The 19320-nt window shown below is 37.4% G+C and overlaps 1 protein-coding gene across 1 annotated transcript; it reads right to left on the bottom strand.

Moving 5' to 3' along the window:
• Positions 1–8165: 8165 nt before the first annotated feature.
• On the bottom strand, positions 8166–16093 carry LOC139816105 (uncharacterized). The gene is made up of 5 exons (XM_071783446.1): positions 15871–16093; positions 9570–9756; positions 9283–9437; positions 9078–9197; positions 8166–8914 (listed from the first exon to the last, which is right to left on the bottom strand). Exons 1-5 carry the CDS (start codon positions 15888–15890, stop codon positions 8719–8721), a joined length of 678 nt encoding a protein of 225 aa, XP_071639547.1. The 5' UTR covers positions 15891–16093; the 3' UTR covers positions 8166–8718.
• Positions 16094–19320: the final 3227 nt, after the last annotated feature.

Genomic DNA, 19320 nt, shown 5'->3' with positions numbered 1-19320 from the left:
TAACTGAAATTTTAACAAGGAGTATTGCCATATTATTAAATACCTAGTTTATTATTACATTGTGTGCAAAATTATAATATAAGCAAGATATATGGCATTTAAAGGTTTCCCGTCACAAGTAGAAAGTATTTTAATAGCATGCATTTTGTCGAGGAACATAGAACGTGATTAATTTATGTAAAAGTATCGCAGACGATGGCGGCTCGCCAGAGACGTCAGCATTTTGAGTAGCCGCACGCTTTGCAGCTGGATCAAACGAGACCGATTAAATGTAAAAACATAGCGACAAATGGCGTGTAGCCAATAAGCGGATGTTACTACCAATAAGGTACAGTGCGTGCCGTTTTCAGTTCGGATTCACTTTTACAAACTTCGCTTTCTCTGTGAGCTCGAATCCGCTTCGAATCGCGGCTTCTATTTTCGAAACGTGTAAAATGTGAATGAGCTTTCGCCGAGTTATTTTATTAGGATGATTGATTGTTATTTGTATACATATTACAAACATTACATGAAAATATTAATAATTTATATTAGTAATAAGAATTTGATAAAAATGAAATAATATTTTCACATCTGTCACATTTATTTCGTTTTTTAAGACAAGCTGTTTGTTAATTTATTTTACGATCGACGATAGAGGACAGCATGATTGTGTGTAAATTATGTTCTTGACGATAGGTCCGTAGCTGTTTGTAAAGCTTTCGCGGATGCGATATACAAAGTGAAATCCCGACATTACAAAATATCTTCTGGCATATCTAGAATCGAACAGGACTAACTCATTCAATGTTAAGGACAAGAAAGAACCGGAATTTCTAACGTGCGCATAAATATTAATGAAGACGCGAAGACAATGGCATCATTGGCAAAAATCGCGTGTACAGTAGAATAGTCCATTATGAGTTTATAGCCATCATACATTTCTAATGGTTTGCACGCCGATATTTAAAAGTACGGAATAGAGAGAGTAGGATATAAAATAAAAAGTCTTTTTGATCGCGAATGTGTGGGTGATGATTTCGATTTAAGGGAAATCAAGATATTTTTATATACAAGACAAATTTCTCTTAAACTTGTCTCATCCAGTTTTTGCACGGCTAAGTCAAGGGCTTTGCCTCGAATAAATCGTTAGTGAAGAGGTGTGGCGAGTGATAATAAAGTGTTTTCGATTTGAGCAGAGACGAGACACGATGATGAAATCCGTCGAGGCGCCCAAAGGAATTTCATGGAAAGTGCCTCCCACTCGCCTCTCTTTCTCTCTCTCTGTCGAGATCGACCGGTCCAGGCATTTTCCTTTCTCGTTTATCTCGATACTCTCTCGCTCGGCGTTAGCGCGTGTCGACTAATAACGCGTACGCATCTCTCGGAAATAATTCTCGTGTTTCCCATTTGCAAACGCACATTTATCACAAGTTTATGAGAGACACGCGAGACGTCCTAGTGATTGTTGAGAGGAAGAGTTCTTTTAAGTTATCTTTCTAAAAGACGTCTCTCAAAAATCTCCTTATGTTATCTGGTTGTAGAATGTCTAGTAAATGAAGTTGCAATGATATCCTGTTAAAGAAATGTATTAAGATGTCACGAATAATGTTTTCTCAGTAATTTTAATATAACACGCACGCGCAGTTTAACTTTAGCAGTAGGATCTTTTATATAACTTCCGTAGTTATTTTGTAATCTATACTATTTTGTAAGAATGTTATTGTGATACAGCACAGAAACTTGCAGAGACATTGATTTTAGGTTTCTTTAAATTTAATTCCTAATCGTTTTTTACTTTGATTCGATTCATTAAATAAAATCTTTATCTTGTATCCGGGCAGCGCCTTCTCTCTCTCTCTCTCTCTCTCTCTCTCTCTCTCTTCGGAGAATATCTACCATTGTGTTTCCTCACGTAATGACAATATATTACCACCTCATCAAAGAAATAACGGGATAGAAGTGTGAGAGAAACATTATAACTGTTCGAGAGGTCGAAAGCAAAACAACGACATAATTATCTTATCATATTATATACAATAAGATTATTCTTTACTTACTTATGTCTTATTTGTTCTTATTATCTTTTATCCAAGTAGTAAATGTTACATATCTCGTAAGATTTAAAAAAATGTTTAGAACTTTTTTAGGGAATAACTTTTTATGTGACTACTCTTTCCTTTTTTCGATCGTGGATATTTCATACGCATCTAATGTGCGCTATTGCTTTACGAAATGCATCCCGTCCGAGAATCGCTCGTAGAGAAAGATCTCGCGCGCGGCCGGGCATTCCGGTTTCGCGAAACCGGATATCAACTTGACCTACTTTGCACCGCGACGATCGCGAAGTTCTACATTTCGTTATATGCATAGCAGGGAATATCGCACAACTATCGTCCAGAGATAAGCCAAACGAAAGCCAAACTATGAATAATGGAAACTTGGGCGAAAATAATAATAATTTTTCAACTTTAAACAGTGCTCTCATTTTCTCTTCTGCTTCTGATAATTAAAGTTTAAAAGAATGCAAATTAGGAGATAAAAGAATCTTTTTCTTCAGTTAATTTTAAGTCGAGACGTCTTGCATGAGATTAAAATGACCGATAATGATAACTTAAGATATTTAAGGAACACGATAAAGACGAGGAAAGTGTATACTAATAAAATTATGACGCTATTAACATTACGTGGCAATGAAAATTCTTGTCGTTCTTGTATTTAATGGAAGCAGATTCTAAATAACGATATGGAATAACGTAACGTTCTGAGGCACCTCATTTCTTTACTGGTGATAGTTCTGGGATACCTTGTATGGTGACCTTAACATTGATATACACACATACGCGACACGTGGCACCGCGTGTCGTGTGGGCGCCCGCCGCCCAATATCAATCGCGGTGTGCCGGTGAAAACGTTATAATTATACTGTCACTCGTATGTTATGTATCGCTTTTTCTTATATCGATATGTTAATTCAATATCGCGTCGAATGCATCGTATTCTCCGTGAATGACATCGTACTTCGCGATATGATTCGCAATTGAGTATAAAAAGTTGCGCAAGCGGTTGGATAAAAAAAAAACCAAATAAGCATAAGTCTCGTAGGCGAATATACGGATTTATCGTTGCAGTCATCGTTAGGTAACAGGTCGGTTTAACAATTACAAATTCGTCACGGTGAGTCGTCCCATTCTTTCGAACAACTTCTTGTAATTTCTGCTTTCTCGCTTACAGTTGCGTGATGATGCGCCGCTCACTGATTTTTCCGGATTCATTGAAACTGTATACCCTATTTTATTTATAATCAAGCGAGAGCGTTTATTTTCCTCGCTATCGCCGCGCTGTCCTCGTCGCTGTTGATCCTGCACGTTCAGCACGCGTGGACGGACGCGATATCAGGGAAAGTGAATAAGGATCTCCTCTCCACCCGAGAGAGAAAGTCCCTTCCTCTTCCTCCCAACTCCTCTCTCTCCCGCGCGGATATTTCATTTTACTTTACCGCTGGCCCCACGTTATTATCGTTCATTGATTTCGCTGATCAGGATATAAACCGCTCGAGTCGCAATCCAGCTCGCTACCGTCGTAAACGTCAACGACACTTGTCGCACCTTTTTCTTATTGACACGCGTTCAATCGAGACAGGAAAGCTGTTAGCAAACGAGACATCCTGTTCGCGATTCTAAAGATCGATACCAGGTTGATTAATCGAACGATCAGAGACACGTGACACGCGATTCTTCAATATGTGCGTACTCTTGAGTATAAAAGAATTTATTTGGTTTGGGAGAGGTGGAATATAAGTATGGCTGTAAGTTATAAGATGTCTGAAAAATATCTCTGATTCCCCTCGTTAAAATATATTATTAAAAATAAAATACGCATAATTATAAATCTCTTTTTAGGAGGTATAAAACAGAGAATATATGAAAGAGATATATAAGAGATATAAAATTATTACTTTTAGAAAATGTAAAAAACAATTTTGTTTTATTTTATTTGGTATATAAAAGATATGAAATTTACACGGAAGTCTTCTGCAAATTATTCTTTGTAAACCATCATTCTTATCTACTTAGCTATAGCTGGTTAGTTACGTTAGTCAGTATGCTATTATTATATTTTATTTTATACATACTTCCTGTAGTTCTCGCCAACATTTCTCACCGAGCAATAGATAATATCTCATTATTATATCATCCTGTGAGATGAACATATTCGCACCATCGTCGTGATGCGACGTCTTGTGTAATCTTTAGCCTCGCGAGAAATGATATATCAGGATGTCTCTTTCTAACGCAACACTCTCCTATATCCTCGCAAATGAAATGTAATTACGTGCTGTTATAACGCACGTGTAATCAACAAAGACACTTATTCGTTCATGGAAGGATATGCACTGTTACAGTTTGTGCAATACGCTGAGTTATAATGCCATATTTCCATAATCGTTTCCTTATGTCGCAATGACATTTTGTCGGCGACAGCGAATGCAATTGCAGTTTGCTGAGATGCACGCGTTCATCGTCATAGTCACGTTTGTCGCGAAACCGTTTCCTTGTATAATTATTATGCTCACTTTCAATTATATATTTTTAAAACAATGACAATAGAATTTAGAGTAATTAGCCGGAAAAAATGATACCTTTAGAATCAATTTATAATTCCAATACTCAGAAAATTCAAATATGAATTGGTAATGTATTGTAAGACAAACATTATGCATTCTATGAAATATGCCATAATCTATATATAGACGTATAGACAGGTGTGTAAAAAAATTACACATATAGAAACATGATTACTCTCCTGCAATCTCTTCTGCGACATTATCGAAAGGTCAACATGGGACTTGTTGCATTGCCCACAGATATTTCTGTTTGCACTTAAAAGTCGTATATTATGACCATCTTAGCCATTTAGTTATGTAATTGACTATAATATATGCAGTGTGGAGTTGAATACAAATATATATTTATACAATTATTTCATCATTACGGCAGATAGAGATTCAGAAATGCATAACAGATAACAAATTCTTGCTTCATTGCCAGTGAATTCATAGAACATTGACTCTTAAACTCGCAATTACCTTAATGTTAAAAATAAAGAAGTTGCCGACAAAGGTGCCGATATTCCGTGTATTTCTTCGCCAAGGAAAAGGCGTTCTTAAATTCGCTAGAGAATCCGTAGACAAGAAACAATCAGAGAATGGATAATGTTCGAAGATGAAGTCAGGTTTAACCTTTGCCATAATAACAGCGATAATAAATCGTGACGGTAAAGAGTCTCAGCCGCGCGTGCAGCCTGAGAAATCTTAAATAGCCACGTCAAAATTCTTCTCTCTTCGCTGCACGCTATTTTTGAAGGAAATCGCGCGCGCGTTTATTTGTTTCCTTCGTTTATGACTTTCCTTCCGCAATAACGATAACGGTTTCGCTGCGTCTGAGGGAAGTAGCAACGGTTGTAATAACGACGGAGGCTGAGAGAAACGGGAAATTCCTGATGGAATGTCGTCACGATCAAGGATGACCGGTAAACCGGGCGAGATCACTCCGGATTCACGATTAGAATCTTACGTAGGCGCTGTCGCAAAAGTATTGTCCATATATGTGCATGCGTGTATCTTCGCGTCTTCGTTGGAAAGCATCCCTTTAATTGTTACGTTTGCCGTAATGTGTTAATACCGTTTCTTGATTTGATCATATTTCTCTTTCCATTGAGTTTAATGTCGATTTTTCGGAAGATAAATGCTGGACGAAGTTGTTGCTAAGTTGCAAATATATTATGATTCCAAATTCCTTTATGTTTTTCAGAAGGAATTTATTTGACGATTATCTACCGTATTTAATTTTGTATATTTTATAAACAGCTCAATTAATATTAACTATTCTCCCACTGTGGCTTATATAAATGTCAATTTTTTAACTACATTTTTTGCAGGTTTCTTCAGGTCGAAACGTCTTGTTCTACCTATGACATTTCCTTTTCTTCTCTGACTTCTAAGAATAGCATCGATTCTTTTGCTCGCACCGACGGGCTTTCGTTTTTTTTCTCTCTTTCTCACCTTCCCTTTCGTCGTTCGTGGCCAAAATGTGGCCATCCCGGTGTCAGGACGCGGCTCGGATGTTCTTTGTGAGTGAAATGTTTCTCGTAAAGGCCTCAAGGCCGACCAGATGCCACCTCCTCTCACTTTCCTGTCATATACCTCTGCTCTTACGATCCCCGTCGTGACCACCTTTCTCTCTCTCTCCCTCGTTTCTTTTTGTTTTCTAGTATTTTATCCACAATCTCTCCCTTGGATACTTCGGCGGTTCGTGGCCCTTTCGTATCGCGATTTGCAATCGACCCAAGGCTGCACAGGACAGCCGAAACCATAAATCCCCTCTATAAACCCCGCCCGATAAAATTGAGTCCACGATGAACTTTAAAGTTCAGCGCTCTCGTGCTCACGAACGAATTACAATCGTTTTAGGTCATGTAAACGCCAACGTTTCGATTAGTTTTGGAGTCCAGTCGCAGATTTGTATCGCGACCTGCCGATCGTAGTTTCCAGGATTCCAATCCTTTGTGCCGAAAACCCGTTATTGTCAATGTGTTGTAAGAGTCAATATGTGTGGATGTGCAATATTGAGCGACGATGAATTACTGGTACTCTCTCACTTTAAACATTTGTTTTATGAATAATATACATAGTTTGCGTTGTCATTACTGTCATAAACTAGGTACATCTAATTAGAATATACTTTAATATTATTTCCTGATAGTTACGACAGCTGACTTGTTTAAGCACATTACTTTTTAAAGCTTGGATCGTGCTTCGTGTCCATTGTACCGAGACATTTCTGCATATCGTGAGTTTGGGTGTGCAAGAGACATTTCGATGGGGGTGAAAGGCATTAAACGAGCGTTGTGAAGAGGTCGTGATTGGATTATTTATTGGCAATAAAGTGGGTCGGTCGCACCAAACTTTCGGAGTTTCGGGAGTGGTAATGCGGCACTTCTCGTGCGGCACACTCGCATAATGTAAGAATGCGGGAGTGCACGCCCCAAACGCCTCCAACATTCCGAAGTTCGTCGTAGGACGTTTTCTCCCGTGTGCACATTCCGCGAGGATGCGTGTGCATTATTTTTACACGACTCGGGCATTTGCGAACTGTGACGGGACAATAATGGAGAACGTAAGGCGTCCGGCGCCGATCGGATGAGTCAGGGATTGAATACGTTTGTTACGAAGTCGCCTAAATCTCAAACTATAAATTACGAGTTTAAGTCTACTTTCTGACTTTCAAAAAGATAAAATAGTGAAAAAGCGTATAAGAAAGAATAATAGTAATAAATAGTTACCTACGAGTTTTTTCTTCGGTTTGCTGCCAAATAACTGTGAATAACTTATAATAATATGTAGCGTGAATTAAACAGAATAATTAAAAAGAATGTTTCTGACAAGTTAAGTATGTAGATAAATATTTAACGGTTTCAATTATTAATTACATACTTGTATAAATGTAATTTAAATATCTCAAAAATCCGAGCAAAAATCAAAAGAGAAATGTTATTTGATTCTCTCCCGGTAAAAATAAAATTTTGTACGCGCACAAACAGAACGTTGTTTTGCAATTTTTGTTATACACAATTAAGATTTTACACTTGACTGATGATGTAATCCAACGACGTTTATTTTTCTTCAATTACATCTCATCTTTGTTTTGAAGAACAATGAGTTATTGTATTTTTTTCGTGAGATCATTAAAGTATATCTCATAATGAAACAAGTTTTCATATACTATACTATACTATACTATACTATACTATACTAATTGAAAAGATACATTAGAGATAATTGACTGAAATTTAAATTAAAAATAGTCGTACTTTTTTATCTGTTCGCAAATAAATTTTAAATTCTATTAAAAAATAGGTAATAATAAACAATCATATCATATCATATTATATTATTTTTTTTCTTGCATTCTGAATTTAGTTATCACAGTTTAAATTTTCTTTAATATACATTATAAAAAGACTACGTATAAACAAATGTAATTTTATAGAAGTTAATCTCAGTTTATAAATTTGTTTCAAATTTGATTTTAAAAATTCCGTTTTCTCTATATTCATGTAACATAATTACCATTCTGTGTTAATGTTGTGAGAACAATTAAAAGACTACATGGAGTAGAGTCGCTTTCCAGAGAAACTTTATTGTCACATTAATTTACATTTATACAATAGATGATTTAGGTGCTTGACGGATGACAGTGTTTTGCTATGTACACATCATTTCTCCATCATCCCCAACATGCACGCGTCGATCGAAGCTTAGTATGGCTAAGGGGAAGATCTCATTCCTTTTTTTCGATTAACACTCGTCGTAATAATCGATACTTCCCAGCTTTCTGTTGATCGTTTATATTTTTAATATCGCGCGGTAAGACATAAACGAAGTTATTGTTTGAGAAAGACGTGATGTCTCCATATGACTCGTGCACAAAATGTACTACAATTCTTTAGTGTAATTAATTGTGTATCGAAAGTTCGCATACACGGAAATCGAGACTACGGTATTCCGGATCTACGGTTCCTAAGAATTCGGCAAGTAAGACTGTTTTATAAAATCGTACAAGAAAATCGTGAGAAAGACGACGGTTTTCGGACACTGATCGGTTGTCGAATTCGATTGATGCGCGTTCTAAGAAATCAACAAGCTCAGGCAACTCTTATCACGAATTGGCGATCGCTTTAACTGCGCCTGCGGTAAGAGTTGCCTTTAGTTGGCTTTACTTGGATTTCTTCCCGCTGGGTCTCTTCAACCTCCTCCTGAACAGTCTTTCCTCTTCCTCCGAACCTGCCGCGTCCTAATGTTCTTGCATCGTTACCTACGTTACTTGCGTTACCTGCGTTACTTGTGCTAGCCTTACGATTGTTTGTGCTGGCTCTGGAAATATATCATGCCATTATAATATGTACATGTCTCGCGTAAAAGAAACATACGACGTTTAACAATTATCTTTAATGAGATACTGTTATTCTTTTAAAATAAAAGTCATTGTACTGTTGAGAACTCATAGATCTGTTTTTTTTTTCAAACATTGCTTTACTTTGACTTGGCTGTGGTATGTTCCACTGCAGAATGCGTGGCGGCAGTTTCACGTGAATGACTACTAGGTCCAGTTTGAGCTCTTCGTCTCTTCAAGGCAGCCAAAAGATCCTCGTTTGATCTGAAATTACATAAGCGCATACCTGTTATAAAATATCCGGATAAAATATCTACGGAATATTTTACCGTATAAATATAGTAATTACCTGAAGGGCCTGACGCCACCGTTGTTTCGAAGTTTCTTCGCAGATTCAGTCGTCGTCGTAAGCGCTTCGTCCTGATTTTCGTCAAGCGCGTCTTCGCCTTCCACCTCTTCTTCTTCGGGCGCTTGCTCTACCGGTTTCGATGTTGTTGATTGTGCCTAGAGAGGGGAAAAAAAGAGAGAAAAAGATAGAGATATTTTCGTATATGATTAAGATGTTGAATTTATTTTAATATTATTTTAATTTTACTTCGTATTGTCGCACAACGCGTTAAAAGATGTTGAACTCACCGGTGCTTTCTTTTTTCCTACATTTGGTACATTGACACGTCCTCTCGAAGATAGAAGACCTCCCAGTCGACCACCTGCTGGTTTTGTCGGCGCCGGTGTCACCGGCGCGGGCGCTGCTGCCTCCTCCTCGTAATCATATTCCTCTTCGGCTGATTTGCAGACGGCTATTATACAGAGGGCCAATATTCTGCAAAGAACACATTTACGTGAATTATAATTTCTCACTATACTAGCGTCTTTTTCCAATTTACGTTCTCGTTGCTTCTCAGAAAAAGCACAAGATTGTAAAATTGTTTTAATGTTCAGTTATAGCATATAACCACGTTCAAACAGAGATTTATATTTCTTTATAAAATACACGTAAAAGTTGCAAATATTTAATGCGACATCATGCATAAATATCGTGTCAAATCGCATTGTCAGATACGCGACAGTTCGAGCGACAGTTGCAGGTTACCAGCATACGAACACATACGCAGATCACGTCCTTAGAAAACGGTTTTTCCGATCGAGAGAAAAGTGCCAAGCCATCGAACGATCGCATGAAAATCGTGACAACTTATGCTGCCGCTATTTGCGCTTAAAAAAGTATGTTATTCAAGTAGTAGCGTAACGCCGCGGCTGTCGCGAAACAAGTTTACGGCGTTTATTGCGGTTAAATTGACAGGCTGCACTTAGAAGACAGCGGTATACGCAAGGCGAAATATTGCCTAGAGAACTTAGTAGCTGAAACGCGAGATTATGCGGTTGTTATTTTAAGAACTTAAACGCAGGAGCCATTTTATGTATCGCGCGAGACTCACTTCTTATATAACTCACATCATGACTTTTATTATTTCGATTCGACGATCTTTAATTAATCTTTTAATGAAGATCTTTTTATTGGAGAGTAAGATTACTTAACATCCATTTTGCGTACACGTTTCAATCTAAATTTTTATCCCTACGTTATTTAATTCTCTTTGATTCTTGTTTCTGACTTTCGGATTTCGAGGATTTCCCTCGAATAGATTTTTGAATCTCGACAGCCACCTGCTTAATTCTCGAACGTAGAATTTTTATTTGCGGGAAGCCAGCGAGTCGAGTTTCTATTTCTTATTTGAAACGAAAATGGGTCGAAGCGTCGAACGAATTCACATACGCGAGTTTTGCGCCAGGACATACGCAGGACGGTTGTCCGGTCGCAACTTTCGCCAGGATCGAAAAAGGAATCCGAGGACAAAAGATCCTACTCACGACGTGAGCTGCAACGATTATTACGTACGCTCGGCGCGGCGCGGCGCGCTGCCCGCTCGTTCGCATGTCGCGTTCGCGTTCGCGTTCGCTCGTAGTAGATCCGCGTATACCAGGTGGATGTTGACCTGTGACATTCACGTACACGGGACTCACTTTCTCTGCGCGGTTCTCGTGCAACTCGCGCGCCGTGGCGCTCAGGATTGGCCGCGCCGTTACGACGGGACATTCATACGTGAGGCGGCTCACAAATGTCAAGAAAACCAGCCGAACTCGGGGCCCCGAGTAAAGAAAGGGGGAGAAATTTCGAGGGATCCGCGGGAGTCGACGAGTCCGGCGATCTCGATCGATAGATCGCCGCAGGAATACGCATGCTGGACGATTGCGAAAGCACGAATTCGAAACACGAATTGGAACGAGAACAATGACGACATCTTTGACACTAGAAGATAATCGGATGACAATTTGTTATTGTTTGAAAAAAGAAAACGTGTCGTTTCTTTAAACCTAGAAATATTCTTTAATATAGTAATTTTTAAGTTTTAATATCCTGCAATATATCAGGAGATAATTCTGCTACTTGTAGGGTAAACTCAGGTAAGATGGTTATAGAGGAAAGATGGCCAACCTATGTTCTTTCAATCTAGCTCTTCATGAAACATCGAATAAACATGTGTTGGCCATTTTTCCTCTATGACCATCTTACCCGAGTTTACCTTATATGAATCCAGATCGAAAACTCTGTAAGTTATATTATATAATTTTATTTCTTCAGTCATCGAGTGCGAGATGGAAATTATCGATCAGAGTTGATTTACGTTTGAAATTAATTCATCCATTTATCTTTTCATTCATTAATTATACTCGTGCTCACATAGATAAATTGGCACGTGGGACGTAATGATCAGGTTAAGACGTACTTGAATTCTTTGCAAGATACTTATAGAAAATAAATTATTTTTTATATAGTATCTATATTAAAATAATTCGGATAAACATTTTTATGTAATGATTCGCGAGATTTATCAAAAAATTTCGTACTTTCGCATTAAAATATATCATAAATAATTCCGCACAGATAGTCGACATTTACAGTGCCGTTGTATTCGCGTCCTCAATTCCCAACAGACATTTTAGGATATATTACAACACGTCCAAACTTGGCCATTGCTCGTGCAGAATTCGTAAGCAGATTCCCAGATGCATCTATTGATCAAATAGCGTCGTCTGCGATATGATAATTTTGCCAAAATTTCTCAAGATTACCTTGTATAACGTTTTACGACGAGCGCTGTTAACAAATTTCAAGGAGGTTTTAATACTTCTGTAAAACTTTGTAAACCATACGCGAATTTCAATGTGGGTCCAGTATAAATAGTAATAGTGGGTTGAACGATGTAAGATCGCGAATAGAATGTACTTTAAGGATAACAACACAGTTTACATTCATTATACTATTATCTGTATATAATATTTTTATAAGCAATATTGACATATATTAATTTTTAGAAATGCTATTCGTCCGGACAGTAGTATTTTTTATCCGGTGACAAGCATGAGTCTCGCAGCTGATATCAACATTTTCACCGTCTTGAGCTAAGTGTCCTTTTTTACTTTCACAGTTTCGAGCTTCTCATTCTCTTTTAAAGGTTACACTTTAACAGTTTCTTGACGCAAGTTTCTTTATGCTTCTGGCTATAATCACTATTACCTCACTGCACAGAAGTCCTTTATTCGCGAGTAATGATCAAGCTCCTTGCTGAGAGGACACACTCTGAAGAATAAAAATTGTTCCGCTGCCTGTTCTCTGTATGCGAAGTTAATTGAAAATAACGCGTATCATTTATCAAAGTGTGCCTTGATAACGTCTCCGATGAATATTCTTGTATTGTGGATGCATTAGCTGGCGCTTCATTAATATTCTAGATGAATATTCTCTCTGTGTCGGAGATAAAAATCCGACTCCTGAGTTCTTCGAAACGGAACGTTGTTGCTCATTATTCATCACGCGATACCATGCTTTTACCGTTAGCAAGGACATTTGCCGTCTACGCTTAACGGGATTAGAGTAACACAATCCGTACATTTTAATTAAAGTATAAGCATTGAAGATTAAGTTTAATTTTGTTGTTCTCTTTGAACTTATTTTTTTTTGTTCTACTTTTGCTTTTAAAATTCCATAATTCTGCAGGTAGATTGCAATTATTTTTTTTAAATATTTTATTAATTATTCCTTTTATTTAAATATGTATTTATAAAAAATATATTGCGCACAATCGAATTTGATTAATATCATATTAAATTTCGCAATATTGAAAAAAACTTGCAACTTTCTGGCATACATAGCAATTAGAAGTTTCAAATATTAAAATTATTTATTATTAATCCTGGGTTCTGTTTTAATTTGACATAGAAAAATATTTCAAATAACTTTGATGATGAATTGCTGAACAATAGAAGGCATTTAATTTAAATCAGCAGGGAAGTTGCAGCCATTAACTTACCGATTCATTATTATTAACGAGATGTAGAATTGCATTCATGACATGTTTAAGTCTATTTTATGTCATAATATAAATGGTAATGCGGTGAGATGCTTACTGATTGATTTACGCTGGTTGATTCTCATTAGAATCGTCGTAATTTCTTAACTTCTTGAAATCGTGTCTTATTTTTCTTTACCATTTTTCTGATATCTAATTTAAGATTTTATTTTAATAAAGTAATAAGAAATGTTGTGTGATTACTATCATTATTATCAGCCAAGAATTCTATTTCGAGAATGCATAAATATTTTTGCAGCAAAAGAAGGACGGAGTTTTTTGCGGTTAAAAAAAAATGTTTCGAGGATACGAAGTGACAATAATTGATACAGAGGTCGTAGTGGAAAGTTAAAATGAAACACAAAAGAAGTTATATTCGTGCAATTGATTTACCCACCTGTGGAATCTGTGATCTAACTTTTTCTCTTTAACAGCGAACCGGTTCACCGGTAAACGAGAATAGCCACTCGGCGTAATTAATGAGCATAATCCTCGTTGTATGCGGGCGACTGCGAAACTGTCCGAATGCGGAATATATTTTCGCGTTAGAGCATAATACCTCTCGACGTACGCAAATCTTGATTTATATCTCGCGAAATCGTCCATCCGACTACTTCGCGCCGTGACGCGGGATCACTGAACTTGCTATAGAACTTCGCCTTGGAAGGAAGCGATTACATTTGCATTATATTCCGCCTGCAGGATGCCGTTAGCGTTTGTGCGTGGGCTCTTGTCCTGCATAAAAAACCTTGTCACCTTTTATATTTCTCATCTTCTTCTCGCCATTGTGTTCTTTCTAATATTTTAGCATTTCTTGACATTTTAGCTTGTCTCTTTACAGATCTTTTTTTTTTAGTTCGGTGGAAAAGATTTATTATGTTTGTCACACAAGTTGAAGATGTAATCGTAAATCTCTGCAATACAAGTTTCAATGGAATTTTAATCAAAGCGATTATCGTCAACTTCAACGAATACATTTCTTTTATGAAAGGAATGCTTCAAACTTTTTTTTAAAGAAAAATTGAAACAAAATTTAATTTTATTTAAAATACAATTGATTAAATAACAAATGTTTTGTGTAAACTGAGATATAATATTATTTTTTATTTTTTCTTTTTTTATGTTTTCTTTCTTTTTTTGAAGTTAAACTTTTAGTTTATTTTCTTTTCTCTTCCTTTGCTTCATTTTCTGTATGTTTCTCGGTTTGTTTTAGTATTTTTTATTCGAATCTTCTCATTTCTTTGACTATAATATGAATTTATATGCAGCATTTTTATTACGTGCTTAAGAAAAGTCGCTTCAGGAGAGACATTAAAATATAAGTAATAAATGTCTCTTTCAGTTTTTTTTTTACGCCGACTTGTAACACAGGAACGAAGACACATTACTACGCTCATTAGTATAATGTCAAGGAGAAGCAGCGGTGATATTTATACGAATTTCTTCTCGATTAAACGGACATGTATTTATTAATCAATTTCAATAATAATCGCTGTTATGCGCTCTCACTGTCGTTACGACTTTTCTACTCAGTTTCCTGGTCAGAACCAGGAAAGGACTCCAAGCAGCTACTGCAGTCGTTCGTTTGCATAACGTGCCTCTCTGCATCCCGTTATTAATACTCGGCTTGCAGCCGCCTGAGTATGAATCCGATCGAAATGTCGTCGAACGGGAGCGTAGCGTGAAGTAATCAATAGGCGACGCGGTTTATAAAACGCGGTGATTGAATAACTTCTTATAGAGTCAGGGCACGTGTTTTATGGTCGACAACCGGTATGCGTTATCCTCAATCCGTGTGGAAACACCATGCTAAACGATCCAGGATACATTGGCTATTAAGCGTCATAAATCCGCGATCGAAAGTTATCGACGCTGGGCAGCCGCAATTTCCGCAGGCGTTAGCAATTTTGATTACAGGTAACAGGATGACAGATATTAAGCCTGAAACGACGTATACGGGTAACGTACATATACCTTTCAGTCATGAATGTGTAACTGGCCTTGAAATTATTCAGGTTGTCTTAAAAGTGATCTGCGAATAATCCACGATCGTGTTTTATAAGGGCGAACGATTAAATTGTTAAGTGTCATTAACCCTTTCTTATTCCAATCGCTTATTATTGCTGAACAATGTAATACACGTAAGTATATCCATCTCGCTTCTCGATTACTGCAAGTGGGTAATTTATTTCTTAATTCTTTCAAACGCGTATATCTAAGATTACAAAAGAATTTGCCACCTGCTCTCATAAACGCTCTATGAGGAAAATAGAAAAGTTTATTGTATAAGCATGCAATTCTCTGTCAAAGTGAGGCGTGATTGCGATTTCGTTATCATGAAAGTAGTTGGAATCGAAGAAGAAATCGATGAGGTCTATGCGAAAATGAATAGATCCATACCTTGTAAAGATTCTCTTTAAATTGCGAAGTCGAGAACCTTATAAATTATGGATTTCATTTTCGCACTGAACCAATCAGTGATTCTCGGTGAACACGGGATCGTGAGCCGTCGACGGCGTACTCACGTGAACAGCGTAAGTTTCATGGTGTCGGCGGCCTAGGGCGGATTCTGTTGGTCCTCTGCGAATGCCCTTCTGAGGCTTGCAAACGTGCGGAAACCACCGGTCTGTGGCCGACTGTTACCACTGGCGCGAGGCCCGCGAGGGAATGGATATCAGGCGACAACCTGGTGGAAGGAAGCCGAAAGAGCACACCACTGCAATCGCGGAGGCTGTGTACTTTGGAGTGCTGAGTCGAGTTTCCCCTTCTCTCTATATATATGGCACTCTCACTCTGCCAGCAACCACCCGTGCTAAAGCCGTTCGCGATAGCGTATGTGCGGTACCCCCGATATCTGATACGCCGCACACTCACCCCCTTACGTCGCACAATACGTGTGCAATGTCGCGAGTATCCGGAGCTTTTACGCTAGCTTTCGCACAAAGCCAACAAGTCTTGAGTGGTAGATCACTTACTCGCTTTATATACTTATACTTGTTACCTTTTAAGCTCACTACAATCCATTGATATGTTTAGAGGATGAATATTAATATGACGATGCAATAAAATCAAAATGCAAGATACCTTGCATATTTATTGCGTAGTAGTCTTTATATTTTAGTAATCGGGAATTTTTTTTGGACATAGCCATTTCCACTAAATATTTTAATATTAGAGTATTAAACAAGTAGCATTAAAAGATTTGGAGAGGAGTCGACAGTCTTGGGCAATATGGCGCACCTTTTCACATTTCGATTGCAGAACATTTGCCATATATGCCGGCGATGGCGATGCACGTTGCCCGATAAATTGACGCGACAATATTTTCGAAGGTATTATTTTATTTCGCAAAAGTTTATACGTAACGCGTGATAAATCTCAGATAAATATTCTGCAATTCTGGATAAGAAATACTAACTGTTTTTCCCGAAATGCAGTATTATAAATGGCATTTTCAAGCAATCATCGAAATCGACGTGCATGTGACTTTAACTTTGGTTATTTAATTAAAATGTATTACGCCATGCTACAATACATCGCAATAAGAAATATATTGCATTTAGACGTGCGCGTTATTCAAATTTATATATAAAAATATTTTACTCAGAAATATTATACCGCTCTTTGCATAATGTTATTAAGTAATTAATAACTGCGTAATTTAAATAATAATTTTATTAAAGTGCAAAAAATATGAGATGTTACATATAAAGGCGAATGCAGTAAGAAGTAGCATCTCAAGAGACGAGGCAGCAATGATGCTGATGCTCATAACATAAGTCTATAGATATAATTAATGGATATAATTAATATAACTAAAAAAGTAATATTATCTTATATTATATAATAATATTATCTAATAAAATAATATTCTGATGAATAGAGATAATTAATGATTCTGTAGATTATAGGGATGTGCACCAGGCAGAATTAGTTTTCCGTGAAATCTCTGAGAGGAATAATCGAATATCAATCTTTTTTTTCTTCTCTTTTTTTCCATCTCTTTCTCTCACTCTCAATCCGCCATCCGCGATCGAATCCCGAGGAGACGGAGGCGTACAGCTCCTCCTGTAATTCTTCCTTTCCCTTTCATCTGCGGTTTAGAAGACGATCGGCGCCGCATACCCACTTGTTACTTCTTTTCAATGTTCCCCCGTCTCACTCTCTCTGTCATCCTCACTATCTCGATTGCCGGCGCCGCACACACACGTTTCGCGAAATTTATGCCACGCTGGAATCTGTGAGCTCGTCTTCGCCCAGCGCGATGTAAATTCAAATTCCAATGGACGGTCTTGTCGCCGATGCGAACGGCAAAGGTATTGTCCGGCTGGACGCCGGAACAGACCGATCGCGATCGAAAACGATTACGCTATTATATCTAGTCGATCGAGATTAATAAATTACTCGATTGTTATTCTCCCGTGTTGGCTCGTGGCCGCGTTTGGCCATCCTGACAGCCCTTCGGGATGCAAAATGATGTTGCCGCGAGCGACAACATATCTTAGATCAGACCGCAAGCAGTGAAAGTAAAGACACGGACTCCTACAGCACCTTGTGTTCAAGAATGCCATGGCACCCTGCTGGCTGGCTCCTACAGCGGTGCCCTATCGCCCGTTTCGTTTTGTCTCCGTGTCACATGAAAGAAATCGCGGGACCAGTGTCTCTCTCGGCGGCCGTGAAAATCGCGGTAAACTCCTTTTTTTTTCGTTTTGCTTTTTTGAGAGAAGAACTGGTCGTTTCGCTCGACACGCTGGCCGATGCGAACAACGGCAGGTTTCACGCGCAGTCTCAAACACAAAAAAATCGACAAATAAAAAAAATAATATACTCGATAGAAAATTATCAATACATGTTGAATGTAGCTGATAATTGAGAAAAGAATGAGAAAGAAAAAAATAAGAAAAAAACTCCGACATATATATAATTTGTATTCCTTGAATACATTTCTTTAATGCCTCAAGCGATTGTGTTTGCGAATGTCGCTGCAAAGGCTATAAATTGCAGCGATCTACGAAGCTTTCTTAATCGTTCTGCGGCAAGAAGTATTCTTTCAGAATCAAAATTAGTATTCTTTAAATCCCACATTGTATTCAATAATTTAAGACAATAAAAACACAATTGTTAGAAGAGATAGATAATAATAATGTTTTTAAAATATTATTTTATGTCAATTTGTAACACCTGTTTTAAATAACGAAAATTTTAACAAATAATGGAATTATTATCAATACATATATATTTATACATGTATGTGTTTCTTAAGCAATAGACATATGATTTTAATGAAGCATACATAAGTTTTTTATTTATTAGCGCATTAATAAAATAGTAAACTGAGATAGAAAATATAGGAATATGTCAAGAGAAATAACGAAGAAGGAAGGAGAAAGTATGCAATGCTATATTAATCCCAAAAGGGACAGACATCCGTAAAAGAATAAGAAAGCGCCTATCCGAATGGAACGCAAGCGAATTTTACATCAATTTGTAATCTGTCGTAAGTGATTTCTTTACGCTCTTGAAAGAGAGCAAGTAAATATTCGGCTAGGCGCCACATCGGGATCGAATTGCACCTCGAAAAGAAAGTTTCTACTATTTTTGTTAACATGTCCAAATGACAGATATACATCAATTTACGTATCGCCTGCGGCTTGTTAGATGAGTGATTGGCTCGGCTCGTTTATTTCGATCGATCCGATCGATCCACTCGATCGAGCCACCGATACTTCACTTGTATAACAAGATCAGGTTTAATTTCTTTGAGCGACGCCAGTTTGTCGCGCGCCTAATTAATTTTTGATGAGAAATCGATACTTGACATGACAGTACAAAATAACGATTATACACAATATAAAATGCATTAGCAAAATTAAACATTATATTTATGAGACAATTCATGTTAGAAGAAAAAATCGGTTTGCATAACAAAACTTGATTAGTAGGTATAGTTTTTTTTCTATATTTGACATTAACGA

Source organism: Temnothorax longispinosus, chromosome 7 (assembly GCF_030848805.1).
Source record: "Temnothorax longispinosus isolate EJ_2023e chromosome 7, Tlon_JGU_v1, whole genome shotgun sequence".
In the NCBI taxonomy this organism is placed as follows: domain Eukaryota; kingdom Metazoa; phylum Arthropoda; class Insecta; order Hymenoptera; family Formicidae; genus Temnothorax; species Temnothorax longispinosus.
This window is presented reverse-complemented; position numbering and strand designations above follow the sequence as displayed.

Coding starts and splice junctions, on each gene's coding strand:
- LOC139816105 (XM_071783446.1), bottom strand. CDS start 15,890: ATGAAACTTACGCTGTTCAC. Junction 9,757..15,870: donor ATGAAACTTACGCTGTTCAC/GTGAGTACGCCG, acceptor TGTTCTTTGCAG/AATATTGGCCCTCTGTATAA. Junction 8,915..9,077: donor CATACCACAGCCAAGTCAAA/GTAAAGCAATGT, acceptor ATATATTTCCAG/AGCCAGCACAAACAATCGTA.